At 41.1% G+C, this 18,684-nt stretch overlaps 1 protein-coding gene across 1 annotated transcript; it reads left to right on the top strand.

Moving 5' to 3' along the window:
• Positions 1-1,437: 1,437 nt before the first annotated feature.
• On the top strand, positions 1,438-18,154 carry abcb9 (ATP-binding cassette, sub-family B (MDR/TAP), member 9). Its single transcript, XM_028033291.1, has 11 exons — positions 1,438-2,116; positions 3,744-3,858; positions 11,076-11,206; positions 11,637-11,842; positions 11,922-12,119; positions 12,201-12,329; positions 13,031-13,219; positions 14,188-14,361; positions 15,707-15,866; positions 16,238-16,374; positions 16,459-18,154. The coding sequence occupies exons 1-11, from the start codon at positions 1,465-1,467 to the stop codon at positions 16,771-16,773; spliced, it is 2,406 nt and encodes an 801-aa protein (XP_027889092.1). The 5' UTR covers positions 1,438-1,464; the 3' UTR covers positions 16,774-18,154.
• Positions 18,155-18,684: the final 530 nt, after the last annotated feature.

The raw sequence follows: 18,684 nt of genomic DNA, 5'->3' as shown, positions 1-18,684 counted from the left end.
CTTACATTCAGTTTGTAATGGTTTTAAAGTCGAGATATTTTTCGTTTTTCTCACTTTTCAAGTGCAGACATAATATTTTAAATTCACTTTACTGTTTGAATTTACTTTAATGTTGCTCATAAAGCAGGAACCTGAGCAGAAATATTTGACCTATATAATTATTTCACACATGGTATGTATTACACCTGCGGGGACTTCTAATTGTATGACTCTCAAAAACATGTGGAATTTAATCAACTTTATAATGTAACAGTAAAGTTATTCAATTCTCATGGCTTTTTAAAGTTAAATGTTGAAACTATTTAAATGAGTGATTATAATGTTTCAGCATACAGTTGAATAATCTTCTGGGAGGAGCCACATGGCGGTCATTACCACAACAAATCGTAGAATTTCACAGATCCTATATATACGAGATGCGCCACCCATTCTAGAAAATGATGTGCCGATTCAGGCTACACTGTTTCTTGTGAGCTCGCATCTGGGAATTATATATCACGTTTGAGTATTGTTTTATGCCAATTGGAGAAAAACTGTGAATTGTAAAAAATAATAATAATTCTAGTCCTAACTTCCATTAACAATGCAGGGCAAAAACAATGCTTTTTTTCTTCGTTTGTTCACAAATAAAGACAGTGACGTGTGTGTCATTGTTTTAAAGAGATACAAACTGAGGTAGCAATAAATAGCTCATATCTTCAACTTTCGACATGTTTAGATGTGTGGCCGCCATGCTGGATATTATACAACACGTTCTAATTTACTTAATAAACAAACATAAAGCCAGAGTGTAAAGGGGCTCACTTGATTGGCTCTTCCTGTGAGTGGTCTGGAGTATAGACGATCTTTGATGCCGGTGTAAACTTGACACTTCGGCCATACGTTTAGTGAAGCCCAACTTGCTTCGGTGAGGCGCGAGTGTCGCGTCTGTTTGCTTGTGTACTTTAACCAAAACTGGGACAGGATGCAGTTAGTAAGCAGAAGTAGCATACAGACTGCTGGACGGTGAGGTATTAAACCAATATGGTGCTATCTGTTACCTTACTTTAGCTCAGCACCTGCTAGCTGCACCAAGCCACGAGGCAGTAACAGTGGCATGACTAGGAATTACCTGCTCTTATCGTCATTTCTGAGAATAGTTTATGGCGCAGTGAACTACTTCAGTTCTTGATAATATTTAAAAGATAGGCTTGAAGGAACCGGAAGCAAAAATAATTTCAAAATAAGAGTTTAAGTTAGAGATTGAGATACTTCAAAACGCGGAAGATTTTTTTAACAATGTGAAAATGTAAATTAAAGTTACTAGAAAAGTTGTTTTTTTTTAAATTAAATTTCAACAGTTTAAATAATTAGTTCAGTAAATAATAATAATAAGACTAAATAATTAGTCTTATTTTTAAAAAGTTGCTGTTTTTCCGGTCACTAAAGCTTCGGGAGTTCTAAACTCTGACTTCAATAATCAGCATGGGCATCCATGCACCTGTCATCTGCACTCTGCTGTACGTTGTCCTTGACAGTGTCATCACCACTGTCCTTTACATCAAGGGGACAGAGCTGTCCCTCTTCATACGTGATGTCCTGGACTTTAACATCCTGAGCTCTGTCCTTGACCTGTGGGGCATTGTCCTTCTCCGAGCATCCCTCCTGCTGGGTGCCTCCATTGGGGTTTTATGGAACAGGGAGGACGGCCCGCCCAGGGTCGCCCGGGTCACCACCATCATTCTCCTCTTCTGCATGGTTGTCATCACCTACACACTGGTCAAGCTGCTGATGCTCACCGAGGTGGAGCCCCTCAGCCGGCAGCCGTGGATCCTGAGCCTGATGGTATGGACCTGCGCCTCCTCCCTGGGTGTCTTGCTGCTCTGGAGGCGGCTCGGGAGGGTTTCCAGCTCCGAGAGCGGGCTGAACGTCAGGAACAGCCGTGGTGGAGGAGGAAGGGTCTCCGAGGACACAGAGAAGCTGGTGGATACAGCTGGTGAAGAGGAGGAGGCTGGAGGGAGGAAGGAGAAAGAGAAGGTCAGCTCTAGGGCTACGTTGGGACGCTTGCTCAGCTACTGCAGAAAGGATGCTGGACTGCTTTCCTTAGCCGTCCTCTTCCTGTTCGTCTCTGCAGTGTGTGAGTATCCAAACAATGCTGCCATAGCTTGTAATGTCACAAAGATAACTCATCGTTCTATTAATGATGTTTATAATCATTTATAGCCTTCTTCCCCTGTGGAGAGTAACTACATACAGCAGTGCCAAAGGTCAATGAGCAGCTGTCATAAAAACATGAAAGGCGTTCTTCTTATCATTCAATACGTAGCTTCGTGGCTGTAATCGATGTTACACATTTATGGGCCATTCTTAAAGTCCTTGTAGTTCATGAAGAGACGTTAAGAGCATTTTATTTTGGTTTGTCCGATTTTTAAAATGTTACAAGGATTTGTTTTAAAACGAAATTTTAAAACTTTGTTTAGTTTGCATAAACTAAACAGAATGCCTTGTTGGCACCACCGATGAACGTAATTGCAGTTGCATAATCTCACACTTCCCCAGAAACCCATCTTGGGAATAAGCAACATTTTTACTTTACACCTTTGCACCACACAGGAAGGAGCTTTGACCATTCCTCTTTGCACAATCTCTCTTGACGGTTCATCCTCAGTCCTATCTTGTCTTTAGGTCAGCTCACAGATTCCCTATGGTATGTAGGCCTGGGAACTGAGTTGATCTCAAAAGGCTGTTTTCATCATTATCCTGAAGTCACCCCAGCCCAGTTAAGTCCGCTTTAATCGAACTCCAGTTTGTTTGCTCGGAAAGTCCAATTGTGGACCAAGAAAGTGAACTCTGGTCCGCCTATAAACCAAAGTCTCTGCTCGGTTGAAATGAGCTCTGTTGTGGTTTGAATGCATTTGTGAATTCCAAGTGGACTGGAGACTGCTCCAGAAGTAGGAAGTGGGCTACAGCGCAGGGCATTCTGGGTAAATATAACCAAAATAACCACACTTAAAGAAGAAATGTCTTCCAAATACAAAAGAGAAATCCTCCAACCTCTAAAATCTGATGCTACTCCATTTTTGTAGTAGTTCTTAGTGCAGTGCCACCAGATGAGGGAGTGAACAGCTTTTTCAAGCATTTGGTTCTCAGAGCCTCTACTTTTACAGATCCTCCTCTGTTAATAGGAAGGAATTTTCTACATGTTCATTATTTGTTTTTAGTCAAACTCCCATAGGGTGTTTCTGAAAATTTCCATCTTTGCCCTTATGACCAAAAATTAGACTTCCAGTAGAGCTTAACAAACTCTAGATAATGGAAGGACAAAAAATATTTTTTTCTTTCATCACTTCCAGACAACCAGTTGAAAGCATCTGCTAGTCTGAATAGAGACTTGCCTGGTCCTGAAAGTAGAAAATCTGAAACGTTTCCACAGAAACAGGATTAGTCAAACAACTTGATTCCTAGTAACTCTTTGTAAAGATTGGCAGATACGTCAAATCCCCATAACCCTTCTTGTTCTGTCAATAACATCCTATATGCAGACCTTTGAAAGGTTTCTGCTGTGTGCTGCAGAAAGCTGGTCAGATTGAAAACCCCAAATCTGAAGATTAGTGAGAAGGCACTGCTCCAGCTCAGGATTATGTCTATTTGACCAAATATTGATAGTCTTTCTGATTGTTATTGCTTCTCCAAATGATTTAATAAGTACATGCTGAATAAATCTATTTTTATATCACAATTCATCCCTTTCTTTTTTTTTTCAGGTGAAGCTTTCATTCCGTTATACTACGGGAAGGCCATAGACAGTATTGTGGTTCACCAGAGCATGGAGTACTTTGCTAAACCTGTAGCCACATTGGCTTCACTGGCTTTGGTCAGGTGAGTGTGTAAAAGTCTTCATCAATCATGCCCAAGGGCTCAGTAGAAGGGGGGAAAAGTTAGGACAATTCCAAGGGTCCCTGACCAACAGAGGGGCCCCCATAAAATTGTGTTGTTTTTTTTCTTCATAGAAATGTAAAAAAAAAAAAAAGGGTCCCTGTCAATTACAAAATGAATTATGTAGTGTTTCTCAAATTGTTTTTCGAAGTAAAAAGTAAATGTTACCTTTCCCAGACCAAAAAACACATCCATATTTGTACTGACCCCCCCTGGATCTGCATGAAATGGTTCGTTCCTGCTTAACAGTGACGGTGCTCAGCAACAGTTAGAACAAAACAAGAACAACTGAAGTTACTAATGCTGCTAAGAAAAATTATAAAGTCAGGTTTTCAAAGAGAGAGAGAGAAAAAAAGATAAGTGTCAATTTGTAGCCCAGTTTTTCTCCAAGAGAGGAGGGTAGACTGAGAGATTATCAACCATTTAGCATAGTTAGCTTAGCTACAGACTACTGTTTGCCTCCATTTCTCTAGCATTTAATGAACGAAAGGAAAAAGAATTACCAACATATTCATATATTTAACTTGTACCTGCACCTTTTACCACACTTAACAACAGATGAGTCAGTCAGCAGCAGCTCTAACCCTGATACCAGCATAACCCAGTGAACAAGGTGAGCTACATTGTGTTCAGTGACGAGCTAGTTAGCTTCATTCCAGGCAGTGATAGGGATTTTTTTTCACTTTGCTCTTTTTAGAATTACACAACAAAAATATATTTATTACTGACAGAAATTCAAACAATCTTTATAAAATAATTTTAAAAAACAGCCTCCTGTCTGGACTGAAGCCAGTCCTGACAGTCCTACCTTAGCTTGCATTTAAATTACAGATATCTATTCCCACACACACACATACATATACATACATGTATATGTATGTGTGTGTGTGTGTGGGGGGGGGATAGATATCTGTAATCTGCTTGCATCTGTAATTTAAATGCAAGCTAAGGTAGGACTGTCAGGACTGGCTTCAGTCCAGACAGGAGGCTGTTTTTTTAAAATTATTTTATAAAGATTGTTTGAATTTCTGTAAGTAATAAATATATTTTTGTTGTGTAATTGTAAAAAGGGCAAAGTGAGAGAAAACCCTATCACTGCCTGGAATGAAGCTAACTAGCTCGTCACTGAACACAATGTAGCTCACCTTGTTCACTGGGTTATGCTGGTATCAGGGTTAGAGCTGCTGCTGACTGACTCATCTGTTGTTAAGTGTGGTAAAAGGTGCAGGTACAAGTTAAATATATGAATATGTTGGTAATTCTTTTTCCTTTCGTTCATTAAATGGTAGAGAAATGGAGGCAAACAGTAGTCTGTAGCTAAGCTAACTATGCTAAATGGTTGATAATCCCTCAGTCTACCCTCCTCTCTTGGAGAAAAACTGGGCTACAAATTGACACTTATCTTTTTTTCTCTCTCTCTCTTTGAAAACCTGACTTTAAAATTTTTCTTGCCAGCATTAGTAACTTCAGCAGTTGTTCTTGTTCTGTTCTAACTTGCTGAGCACCGTCACTGTCACGCGCTAAGCTTTGGAGATGTTTTATGGTTTCTGTGGATTGCTGCTGCAGGAAAGAGAACTCTTGTGCCATTTTCTGATGCAGATTGTTCTTTTCAGCTCTAAGTTCATTGATAAGATAATGGTCATTCTTTGCTCCTTCCAAATTAGCTTCTTTCTCACAATTCACCTCATACTTATAAATGTCTGCTTTCTCTCACAGGGCAGAAACATCTGCTTCATACCTCCTGTTTAATTCTTGGTATGAAATCTTATACAGCACCAGCTCACTCTGCAGACGGTTCTCTGTTTCCTGCAGGCAGGCAATCTGCTGGGACATTTTTTCTTGGAGATCCTCCTCAGCTCTCAGGTTTCCAAGGAACTTTTGTTCATGCTTGATTTTTTCTTCATAAAACATCTGCATGTCGACCTGCAGGTTCTCCTCACCTGCAGCTTCATATTTCGATTGAAGCTCCTCGTAGCGAGTCTTGATTTGGTCCAGCTCTTGTTGGAGGGCGTCACTTTTCTCTTTTTCTGCCTGGATTTGTGACCTGAATGCTTCCTCACCGACAATATGAGCTACCTTCATCCATCCATCCATCCATCCATCCATCTTCTTCCGCTTATACCGGGTCGGGTCGCGGGGGTAGCAGCTTCAGAAGGGAGGCCCAGACTTCCCTCTCCCCGGCCACTTCTTCTAGCTCTTCCGGGGGAATCCCGAGGCGTTCCCAGGCCAGCCGAGAGACATAGTCCCTCCAGCGTGTCCTGCGTCTTCCCCGGGGCCTCGTCCCGGTGGGACGTGCCCGGAACACCTCACCAGGGAGGCGTCCAGGAGGCATCCTGACCAGATGCCCGAGCCACCTCAACTGGCTCCTCTCGATGTGAAGGAGCAGCGGCTCTACTCCGAGTCCCTCCCGGATGACTGAGCTTCTCACCCTATCTCTAAGGGAGAGCCCAGCCACCCTATGGAGAAAACCCATTTTGGCCGCTTGTATCCGCGATCTCGTTCTTTCGGTCATGACCCAAAGCTCATGACCATAGATGAGGGTGGGAACGTAGATCGACCGGTAAATCGAGAGCTTCGCTTTTTGGCTCAGCTCTCTCTTCACCACGACGGACCGGTACAACGCTCGCTTGACGGCAGACGCTGCGCCAATCCGCCTGTCGATCTCCCGCTCCCTTCTTCCCTCATTCGTGAACAAGATCCCGAGATACTTGAACTCCTCCACCTGGGGCAGGACACCCCCCCTGACCCAGAGAAGGCACTCTACCCTTTTCCGGCTCAAGACCATGGCCTCGGATTTGGAGGCACTGATCCCTATCCCGGCCGCTTCACACTCGCTCCAGCGAGAGCTGCAGATCACGACCCGATGAAGCCAAAAGGACCACATCGTCTGCAAAAAGCAGAGATGAGATCCTAAGGCCACCAAATCGGATCCCCTCAACACCTTGGCTGCGCCTAGAAATTCTGTCCATGAAAGTGATGAACAGAATCGGTGACAAAGGGCAGCCCTGGCGGAGTCCAACTCTCACCGGAAACGAGCCCGACTTACTGCCGGCAATGCGGACCAGACTCTGACACCGGTCATACAGAGACCTGACAGCCCGTATCAAAGGGCCCGGTACCCCATACTCCCGGAGAACCCCCCACAGGGCTCCCCGAGGGACACGGTCGAACGCCTTCTCCAAGTCCACAAAACACATGTAGACTAGTTGGGCGAACTCCCATGCACCCTCCAGGACCCTGCCGAGGATATAGAGCTGGTCCAGTGTTCCACGACCAGGACGAAAACCACACTGCTCTTCCTGAATCCGAGGTTCGACTATCCGATGGACCCTCCTCTCCAGGACCCCTGAATAGACCTTGCCAGGGAGGCTTAAAAGTGTGACCCCTCTATAATTAGAGCACACCCTCCGGTCCCCCTTTTTGAACAGGGGGGCCACCACCCCAGTCTGCCAATCCAGGGGAACTGCCCCCGATGTCCATGCTACCTTCAATTGCTCAAATTCCTTCTGCAGCAGCCTTTTAGTCTTGTGTTTTATGTCGCTGTGCTCCCTGGAAGTGATTATATCTCGTCTGAGAGACTCTGAATCGGAAAACTCTTCTCCTGTCAGTAGTTCTCTCTTCATGTCCTTGAGTCTTTTCTGTCCTTGTAACTCGGCTTTTGTATTCTCCAGTTCTCTTTGCACGTAGACCAGCTCTTGGTTCTCCTCAAACCATCTTGCTCTCTCCTTTTCCAAAAGAGAGCCAAGTCTCTGGATCTCTCTCTCTAACTCAATGGGAGGCGTTCTGTTCTCAGTCCAGCCTTGCAGATTTTGTCCAGCTCTCCATGCTCCATGCTGGGGTCTCATCTCAACGTTGGAGGAATGTGGCCTTTGGTTCGACATGTTTGGACAAAACAATGTTTGTTAAAATCCGTTTTGATCTGCAAACAATCTCAATGTTCAACTTTGAAAGCGCTTTGCGAACGGCTGACCTTGTCAGTAGTGCAGCAAGCAATGACAAGAATGTAGAAGTTTGTTACATACATACAGTGCTGATGACATCACAAGCATGACTCTAGTTGTGACATCACAGAGTTTTCCTTCATCTTTGGAATGATGATGTGAGTGTTTGAGAAATCTACCACACTGACCGACCAACCTCCCCCATCATCCTTCTCCTCACCTTCCTACCCCCCATATTGGAATTGGGATGGTTATATAGTGTTAGGGTGGCTCTGATTTATTCTTTCTCTAGACTTTTGTTCATGGTTATTTTTGTTGAGGCATTGCATCTTAGGACAGTTGTCCCCTCTGGCTTTGGATGACATACAGTTGGAAGTTTTTTGCTCTTTCTCTTTTAGTTTAGGGTAGTTGGTTTGATGCGTATCCATGGCAATACTTTTTTACTTTTATTTTTGCGACTGGTTTATTTTTGCTAATCATTATCTCAAAAGCTTAAATAGTGAACTAACTAATAGTGTTGCTGATGCATATTGGATCACTAGCAATGCAAATATTTTTCTAATTCTGACATGTATCAAGTAGTTATTATTAAATTCTTCTTATCTACACATTTCTGCAGTCAGAGGAATATGGGAAAAGTTTAAAAAGAGTGGCACATTTATGTCTTCAAGTCTCCTTATCAGCTCATTTATCAGCTATTTACCAGAGAGTCAGAGAATATGTGTGGATGGAGCTCTATAAGACAGACAGGCTGCACAATGATGCTTAATAAGTCGTCTCTCAAACATCCAGCTGGTGTCAAAGGGCGTGATAAAAGGTGATGAGAATTTTCTGCTTTCTGTTCAGCCAAAGACATCATTTTACACTGATAAGGAACTTAGAATAAGTGGTGACAGCTCATGATTTAGGAAAAACTTACAAACGAGTAATAATTATCATTTTTGGAGCGTATTATATTACACAGATCATATTAGCTTAGCATAAAGATCTTGAAATGTGATGTGTCAATCATGATTGGCCTTGTTTGGAACTGTGATGTTTATCTGTTCATTGAATCCTGAAGAGCAAATATTCAGTATAGTGAGTCAAAGTGGGCTTGTTTATAGCAACCTCATCAGAAACTACTAGTTACCGTTGGTTACTAGGGGTGTAGCGATACAATAATCTCATGATACGATATGATATTCTGATCACGGTACGATATGTATCACAATATTTGGCAAACGATACGATTCAATGCACTTTTACAATTTTCTGAAAGATTTTAGAAGGACAGAGAGATTTTAGTGACATTTTGTGTTCCATAGACTTTCATTTAATTAGCTGAAAACTGATTAAAAGCACCAACTACACAATACCTGACTCTGATTGGACAGTCTAACAGTCTACAGCTAACAAAATGAATCAAAGATGCAGTGAGAAAATTATTTTTTGTCATTTAATTCATGTGGATTTGACATAAAACTCAAAGTTTCAACAGTGATCCAAGAGCTGAGTGGGGAGATTATCAGCCTCTGTAGACTCTCAATATGCAAATAATTACACTTATGTTTTTCTTTTGGACATACTGTGGCTGCATTTTAGAGTAAAAAAAAGTCTTTTGGACTATAGGGAAAAGGCTTTTCTACCTTGGCTCCCGGAGTTAGCCATGGCTGTAAGCTGTTTAGTACTAGCTGCTGGGGGAGTGGCTCTGCCTCACCCTCGACTCCTTGCAGCTGAGCAGCGCCACCATTCCCCTGGTTAGATTTCTTAGTAGCTGCCTCTCAGATTGCCAGGATCTCATCGTACTCTCAGTCTCTGATACTCTTTGTTAATTGCTAATAAGAATGATCGATTTGCCATCGTCATCATGACAATCCTCACTGCGCCCAGACTGCGGCTGCGGGTTTCCCCTCTTTGTTTTCCTGCTCAAAACAGAGCGCCACTGCATGCAGCGTGTTCATTCTTCAGGTAAACCTTTATATACAGAACAGAAACCACTAAGCTAAAAACAAATTACGAAGTGGATGTCACTAGTCGCTCTGATACCCAAACTTTGCATTCATTTCGCAATATGCTTTTGCCGCTGCTGCGTTCCGCTTCTCTTTCACGGTTACTTGCGCAACTTTACTTCGTTTCTTAGCAACAAAATACAGCCCATCGTTATTTATTGAAGATTTGAGATTTCCAAAAACAAAGGAATCTAATGTTGCGTTTCGTTTTTTACGTTTGGAAGCTCATTCCCTTTCACATAACCGGAAAAGCCGTTTTTTGAAATTTCTCTGACATTTGCTGCTACGTCGTCACAAACCAGACATGTTAAAAAGACGTTATAAGCCTGTGGACCCCGATGGTTTAACGTATCGATACTCGGGGATGAAAAATCAATAGCTTCCGAGGGTGGAAAAAATCGATAAATATCTTAAAATCGATATAATTATACAGCCTTATTGGTTACACGGTCTCTGTTGGTTTATGGAGAGACATGTTTTTTAAAAGGGGCCCAATTAAATTTTTTGCCATGGGGCCCAAGATTCCTGGCTGTGCCCTGGGTGGTGCCCAAAGTGGGTCCTCGAGGGCCGGCATTCTGCATGTTTAAGTTCTCTACCTGGTTTAATGTACCTGGATCAAATGATGGCTCATAAGAAGGCCTTAGGAGAACACTGACATGCTGAAACATTTAGATCTCACCAGGGAGGGAACTAAAACATGCAGGATGCCGGCCCTCGAGGACCCACTTTGGGCATCACTGGTCTACATCTTTAAGTAGCTGTCAAGTGCTGCTAATCAAATGCATTATTAAACTGTCATCACCACCAGCATGTGTGAATAGCTCTGTGAACAACAGGCCAACAAAAATGATAAACTTTGTTGGATGATATATTGTCCCAGAAATTATTGCGATAAATGATAATATTGCCATTTTGAGACCATTTTCAACTTTTACAATAATAATGGTGATAATGGCATACTAAAGCACTCTCTTAAGCATCAAGAAACTTTAATTTCTAAAGAACATGTAATACTGGAACTGGCAAAAAAAAAAACATTTTAAATATCAAAAATACGCTGGCCAGATCAGCAGGTGGCTAATGCCTTCTATAATTGTGTGGCTTTCAGGTTTTCTTATGATATATGTCTGTTTACAATTTTAGTTTGTTCTCTTTCTGTGAGCAGCTGCAGATGCGTGTTGACCCATGTGTCAGTAGCATCCCCGTTTAGTCTTTTCTTTCTCCTCAGCTCGATGGCCATTGGAGTGCGAGGAGGAGTCTTCACCCTGACAATGGCGAGATTAAACCTTCGGCTGAGGAGCCGCCTCTTCAGAACCCTGATGACGCAGGAAATTGCCTTTTTTGATGAAAACCACACCGGTAATGAAGAAGCACATCCAAGACGGTCAAGTGTTATACGTTTCCCAAAGCTGATGACATCAGTTTTATTTTCATTTAAATTCAAGAAATTCATTTTCAGACAATTTTTTAAGAATGTTTGAAGAGCATTGGTGCTGTGATGCTTAATTGGTAGATACATTTTAATATCATCAGCAAAACAATTGAAGAGAATGCTATGTTTTTGAACAATAGAACCCAAAGGTAATATGTAAGGATAAAATTGTACCTTTGATACTGGCCCCTGGAAAATAAAATACTATTTTCCACGTACGAAAGTTCTGCTGAAAGCTCTAAAACCACAAAAACAGCAGAACTTCCTGAATCACACTTCTCCGTCAGTCCTGATTTCTCCCTCGGTGTATTTTTTTTTTTTTCTCTGATGTTATGACCTGTCCCTGTTGGCCCACAGGGGACATCCTTTCACGTCTGTCAGCAGACACCACCCAGGTGAGCGACCTCATCTCCCAGAACGTCAACGTGTTTTTGCGGAGCGTCATCAAGGGCATCGGCTTCATCATCTTCATGTTTCGGATGTCCTGGAAGCTCACGCTGGTCACCATGATGGGATTCCCTTTCATCGCTCTCGTCTCCAAGTTTTACGGCGAATACTACAAGGTAGAGCGGGTCAGCCTCTTTGTTTCGCAACATACCTGATGTCATAGTGTGGTTAAAAACTGGAATCGGTTCCTTCCAGAAACTGACCAAAGAGGTGCAGACGGTCCTAGCAGAAGCTAACAAGGTCGCCGAAGAGACCATCTCGGCCATGAGGACAGTGAGGAGCTTCGCCAATGAGAGCGGGGAGGCCGACTCCTACTACGCCAAACTCTTGGTCATGTTCCAGCTCAACAAAAAGCAAGCCCTGGCCTACGCCTGCTACATGTGGTCCAGTTGTGTATGTTCTGCTGCTGCAGCTTTATGCACAGTGTTGGGGTTTAAATTGTGAGCACCACCGAGCTTTATCTCTGTTTTCCAGATATCAGAGCTTGCTCTTGAAGTGGCTGTCCTCTACTACGGAGGTCATCTTGTACTCACCGACCAGTTGAGCAGCGGCGGCTTGATTTCTTTTTTCATTTACATGCTGGAGCTGGGAGAATGTTTTGAGGTACTTCCTAGGTTATTTCATCAGTTCTTTAGGACCACAACAAATGATTATTTTGATATTCTGTTGTTCTATCAATTATTCTGGTTACTAGTCAGTTGATCGGATAAAAAAAATTGGCACATTCCACAGATTTTTCATGTAAGCGTTTTTATACAATGTTAGAAATACACTAAAATATACTAATAAACAATTCAGTTGCAAAAGGTGCTTAATAGGGATTTATTTTTTTTAGAGAATTTGAACCAGGTGAAGCCAAATCTATGCCACTTGTGGAGCTTTCGATAAAACATATTTAGAGACCAAAGTTTGATTTTAATCTTTATCTTAAATGCAAAATGTATTTATTTATTTTGGCTTAATTACTGAGGTTGTTGTCCTCCAGCAAAATGGCATTTTATGCTCCAGTTAGTGATGAATCAATTATTAAATTAATTGATGATTTTTTCAGTAATCAGTTAATCAGGATTATTTACAATTAATCGCAATTAATTTAATTAATTTTGATTTATTGAATTAATCAAGATTCATCAAACTAATCACAATTTATCCAATTAATCACGATTAATTGGAATTAATCACGATTATCACAATTTATTTGATTAATCACTATTAACCTGATTTATCGTTTCAGCCCTAAACAGTCAATCATGTCGTAACAGAGCAGCAGATTGCAGTGAAAACCTGTCCTGCCTGCCTTTCAGAGCATTGCGTCAGTCTACACTGGCCTCATGCAGGGGGTTGGAGCAGCTGAGAAGGTGTTTGAGTATCTGGACAGGAAACCCAAACATCCGGCGGAGGGCACCGAGGCTCCAAACTCCTGCACTGGTCTGGTTGAGTTTAGAGACATCACCTTCGCTTATCCAACGCGGCCAGAGGTCGACGTCCTCAAGGTTTGTCCTAGGCATCCTCTCGATTTTATTGATTAATCGGATTTTTGGTTATGATAGTCAAAATCTTACAAGAACACAGTCATAATACTACAAGAACAAAGTCATACGATAATAAAGTCTAAATAAGACCAAAAGCATGTCACAGTGTTACCAGGATTAAGTTGGAATATTTGTAGAATGGAGCTGTAATTTCAAAAGGTATACAGGACGAAAACTAACAAAAAATTTAAATGACAAATGCTGAACATCTTTTGAAGTTATATTTTGGCATTCTTTTTACAGATACATTCAGATTCTTACAACACATCAGCATCAGATTTTTATCAGTAGCAGGACTGAAGCTACTGAGTGTACTTAGAAGAAAGAACCATGGACTAGGCGCCAACTATGTCAATGCATTTTTTTTCTCAATGAAACAGATTTTTCCGGACGTTATTTTGGTACTATTGTGTCCTTATTCTGCTAATGTTATGACTGTATTATCTTAGTTAAACATACATTTTCATAGCTTAGCCCTAAAGCTCCTTCATAAAAATCTCAGAAGTGATGACTGAAATGTAAGCAAGTTTTTGAAAATATTTTCTGTCATTCATAATTTCTATTTTTGAAAAGAAAGCGAGAAATTTGTTTGACTAAAATTGGAAATAAGATCCTGTAAGAAGAAAAATCTGAGATTTTTTTATTTATTTTCCAGCCTTACCATGTGTAACTTTATCTTCTTTTCACAATTATGAGCTACTCTGTGCCAGTAAACTACACTGAAGTTTGTTTTTGCAATGTTACAAAATGTAAAAAAAAAAGTTTGAAGGAGTTTTACAATGCACATTCACTTCAATTTTCAGTCTATACATTTAGCTAAACCGTATTGAATGTTCAGCTAAATGATAGCCATATAGTAAATTATCCAATAAGTCTGACTTGTTTATTATTTTAAGAAGACTATTTCTGGGATACGTTTCTTTTTGCAGGGAGTGTCGTTCACTCTGCGGCCCGGAGAGGTGACTGCCTTGGTGGGGCCTTCAGGCAGTGGAAAGAGCTCCTGTGTGAGTCTGCTGGAAAATTTCTACCTCCCTCAGAGAGGCCAAGTGCTGCTGGACGGGAATCCTGTTAATGAGTTCCAGCATGACTATCTGCACTCCAAGGTGAACATTTGCACAAAAAAAAAAGTGAAACTAACAGAAGTTGTGAAGTTGCTAGCAATACATTAAGAACTATGAACACTTTGAAGACAACACAGCATCACATGTTTGGGTTGTTCAGTTTCAGACCAGTAGAGGTTTCAAACAGACTCCTATTAACTCACAAAACTAAAGTAGAGATGTTTGGCCGTAGTGGAAAACATCACATTTACTAACTGTCAAACACGGTGGTGGAGGGGTGATGATTTGGTTAGCAGCCACAGGTCCTGGATGGGCACCTTGCAGTCATTAGGAGTGTTTCTATCTACTGGTTTGGAGCAAATAAACTAGGCAACGTAAAGTATAACTTTGTCAGATGTTGACGGTGATGTAAAGGTTGCAAACTAGCATGGACCTCACATCTCATAAAAACTCAGAGTCCTCCACTCTTTGGAGGTTTGGACTTAAACAATTTCTGAGCCACCAGTGGATGGGAGCGATCCACCACTCCCATCCCAGCTTGGAGTGCCTCTTGTCGGGCACTCTAGGCTGCAGCTCTCCCATTCCACCTGGAGGTTTGGACTTTTAGATTTTCAGTTTTGTGCCTGTTGCAAGGCACCGAGCCACCAGTGGATGAGTTCATTATGCCAGAACTTATTTGGCAAATGTGTTTTCCTCTCCCCTTTAGCGCCTGAACTCTTTCAGAAGAGCCAAAAACTGCGAGCGTAAACTGTTTGAAAAATTAAATGCGACATTTTGAATTTTGCCGTTTCTATCGACCTTTTGTAATGCGATACTTCAAAAATGCACATAAAAAACATTGATGGAAACACAGCTATTGAGCCACTAGCTTATTTCAGAGTCAAATGTGAGGCCATGTTTGACTACCGCAGTTTGGCTCAAACTCAATAATGTAATATAACACCGATCCCTAACATGAAATATTAGAAACAGGAAATTAAAAGATATGGTGTACTCACTGGCTTATATTTGTCCTTCTCAAGTAAATGGTGAATATGCCGAGGGTTATTGTTCATCTGTCATTCCCCTTTTACAATTTGAAAATGTACATTTTTGAATTTTGAACTTAATTATTTGGAACTAACATGCTTTTTGTTATAAAAGTAGGAATAAATTAGTTTCCAGGTTGGAATAAGTCTTTATTAAGGGCTAAATACACTTTTTATTCTCCTCTATGTAAAACACTGTGGGGAAAAACACTGTGCTGGCCACATGGATTGGCAGCTCTGGTACACATGCATAAAACCCTTAAATGGCAAATAATTGTACATTTTCAGGTTAACTAAGTATTATAGCATATAATTATATCACTGTTCAATTTTTCTGTTTGTTACTTTTGTGTCTGCAGATTGCTCTGGTGGGCCAAGAGCCTGTGCTGTTTGCCCGGACCATTAAGGAGAACATCTCCTACGGGCTGAGTGACGTCTCTATGGAGATGGTGGTGCAGGCTGCCACCAAGGCTAATGCTCATGACTTCATCACCAGCCTCCCCAAAGGCTACGATACAAGTAATTACCAAACCTGTTGATTTGTTTTTTTCTAAGTAAACCGTCCCTTTTTATTTGAAGCACAAGTGGGACATGAATGATAGATTTCATTATTGCAAGATAAGACCTTTGACCTATACAAAAGTCAAAGAGGCTTTTTTATTATTTATTTATTTCAGTCATTTTTAACCTTTCCATACACAAGTAAAAGACAAAACTAACACATAAATAAACAATCTTTGAATTCCTGTCAATAAATGCACAAAGTGTAGACTGAAAATTTTTTCTTTTTTTTATACTTATAGCATTGTCAAAATCAAAACAACAGACTTTCCTGTATCATTTTCTAAAACTATGCAGAAAATGAAACTTTTTGTTTTGTTTTTCTGAAGGTGTTGGGGAGAAAGGCTTGCAATTGTCTGGGGGACAAAAACAAAGGGTGGCTATAGCCAGAGCTCTCATCCGCCAGCCACGCGTCCTCATCCTGGATGAAGCCACAAGCGCTCTGGACGCAGAAAGTGAACATAATGTAGGTGAAGTGCTGTCAAATGCAAGGCATCATCACTATAAATACTGTATTTATGGAAGCGTGTGTGAATAATTTGAACTGCAGGTCCAGCAGGCTTTGAACCGCATCATGCAGCAACACACAGTGCTGGTGATCGCCCACCGGCTCAGCACGGTGGAAAAGGCCGACAACATCATCGTGATCGACAGGGGCCGAGTGGCCGAGCGGGGGAACCACAGTCAGCTGATGGCCACCGGCGGCCTCTACTGCAAGCTGGTGCAGAGGCAGGTCCTGGGCATCGAGACCGGGGCGGAGGACCTCAATCCGTCGGAGACCGTCCGGTGGAAGTCTGACAGAGGGCGGAGGCGACAAAGCACCGGCAGCAGCGGGAGCGAGTCGGAGCACAATATGCGCTACTGAGGTCGAGCTGCAGAGTGCAAAATGTTTTCAACATGACAGGCGAATGATAATCAGGCTGGTCTGGGCTACTGTGACAGGAAAAAAAACCCTAAAAGTCAAAGCACTCCGCTGATATCCAAAGAGGTTGTCACTTTAAAGATTCTGTACAAAATTTCAGATCTACTTACTTAACGGCTTCATTAAAGTAGTACAGGGGACTCAACAGCATACAGTGTAAAATAAAATAAAAGCAAGATAAATAATTTCACAACTTTTCCACATAAATTGACAAATATTTTGCACTAGGGCTGCAACTTTTTCACTTCCGATACGATACCGATATTGCAGCTTTGAGTATGGACTGATACCGATATTCACTCTATACTATAACAGCACAAATTATGACTACTTTTATTACTTATTCTGTAGTGTGGAATGCTATAAAAGGCTTGTGAACAACAATAGAACAACTGAGCTATTTATTATTAACCAATGGGTCTGTGTGTGGGATACAAGCACGGCTGGAAAGAAATGCTGGGGCGGACTAAATGCTGGAGTGGAGTGCTTCTGTTGGCCTGCTTGAACGAGAGATTTTAGATACAGGGCCGGCTGATACAATCCGATGCTCAGTTTTTAGCTGATATCAGACCGATTTCCGATATTAATATTGGATCGGGACAACCCTTATTTTACACAATTCAACTCAAAACCAAACTAGGAAGAAAAAAAAAATATAAAAAATTAAAAATGTGCAAAAACCCAGTTGTATGCACAAGAGCTGGTGTGCTGCATGTTTTAGATTATTCTCTGGTTCAGAGTGTCGGAATAAAACTAAATCGTTTATTACAAGAACATGTAGGACACGATCAGAAGGTAATTCATCCATTAATTCAACTGTGTTGGACCAGAACATTTTGAGAGCATCTGTTCATACAATATTTTAATGCATCACTAGCCTTGAATGAATGTTCACCAAATGCTTTATCAGCTTAAAAAAAGGGATGTGCTGCTGTCAATGCACTTTTTTATTTCAGCAATACCTCATTGACATGTCAGTGTAACTGTTTTTTACTTTGAAGCTGTCTAGCTGTTTTTTAACTTCTGTTTATTTATAAAAAGGAATTCCTTTATTGGCACTACATATGCTGGATATACTTTCAAATACTGAAAATGATAAAAAGTGTGATCGCTAAGTATGTATAAAAAATGTATGATCTTCCCCTTGTTTTTGAAGAAAGTGTTAATTGTAAAACAGATAAGGAGCCATACTAATTTATAGCAAATATTGTTATGGCAACTACTTTAATGCTTCCAGTTCTGTAAAGTTGTGGTGTAAATGCCATGTTAAGTGCATGTGTGTGTGTGTGTGTGTGTGTGTGTATTCTAAAGTATACAACTACAATGTTTTTTTTTAACTGACATTTTAATTTATGATGGATTTTCTCTAATCCACACAGGATAAAATAAACAAACTCGGATGACAAAAATCAGTTCAAATAATTGCAATTGGGATGTGTCACCAAAAACAATTAAACTGTAATCTCCAGATTCAATGACAGTGACTAAGGTGTCAAGGAAATACCAGACTCATGTTTACCACGAATTGGAAGTAGCTGCACAGGGGTGCAACTTTGTACTTTCTGAGGTGTATGCAGACACAATACAGTGGTGCCACTGTTACACATCATGCATAAACAGCTGCTAAATACAGAAAATGCTGACTAGAAATAGAAATAATCTTACATCATTGCTTCAGGCGCCCCCTTTAGCCCAGCGCCCCCTGTGCCTTGCATAGGCTATAGTGCATACTCTTTTGTTTCTTTCTTTCTTTTTTTTTTGGACCACTGCAGTTGAAACGCCTGTGTGTCATAGTACGCGATTAAATTAGTTTTACATTTCTGTGGTCCAGAAAGAAGACCCCTGTTCCAAAGT

This window comes from Xiphophorus couchianus, chromosome 12, assembly GCF_001444195.1.
Source record: "Xiphophorus couchianus chromosome 12, X_couchianus-1.0, whole genome shotgun sequence".
Classification (NCBI taxonomy): Eukaryota; Metazoa; Chordata; class Actinopteri; order Cyprinodontiformes; family Poeciliidae; genus Xiphophorus; species Xiphophorus couchianus.
Note: the sequence above shows the minus strand (reverse complement) of the source record. Positions and strands in the feature narration are given on the sequence as shown.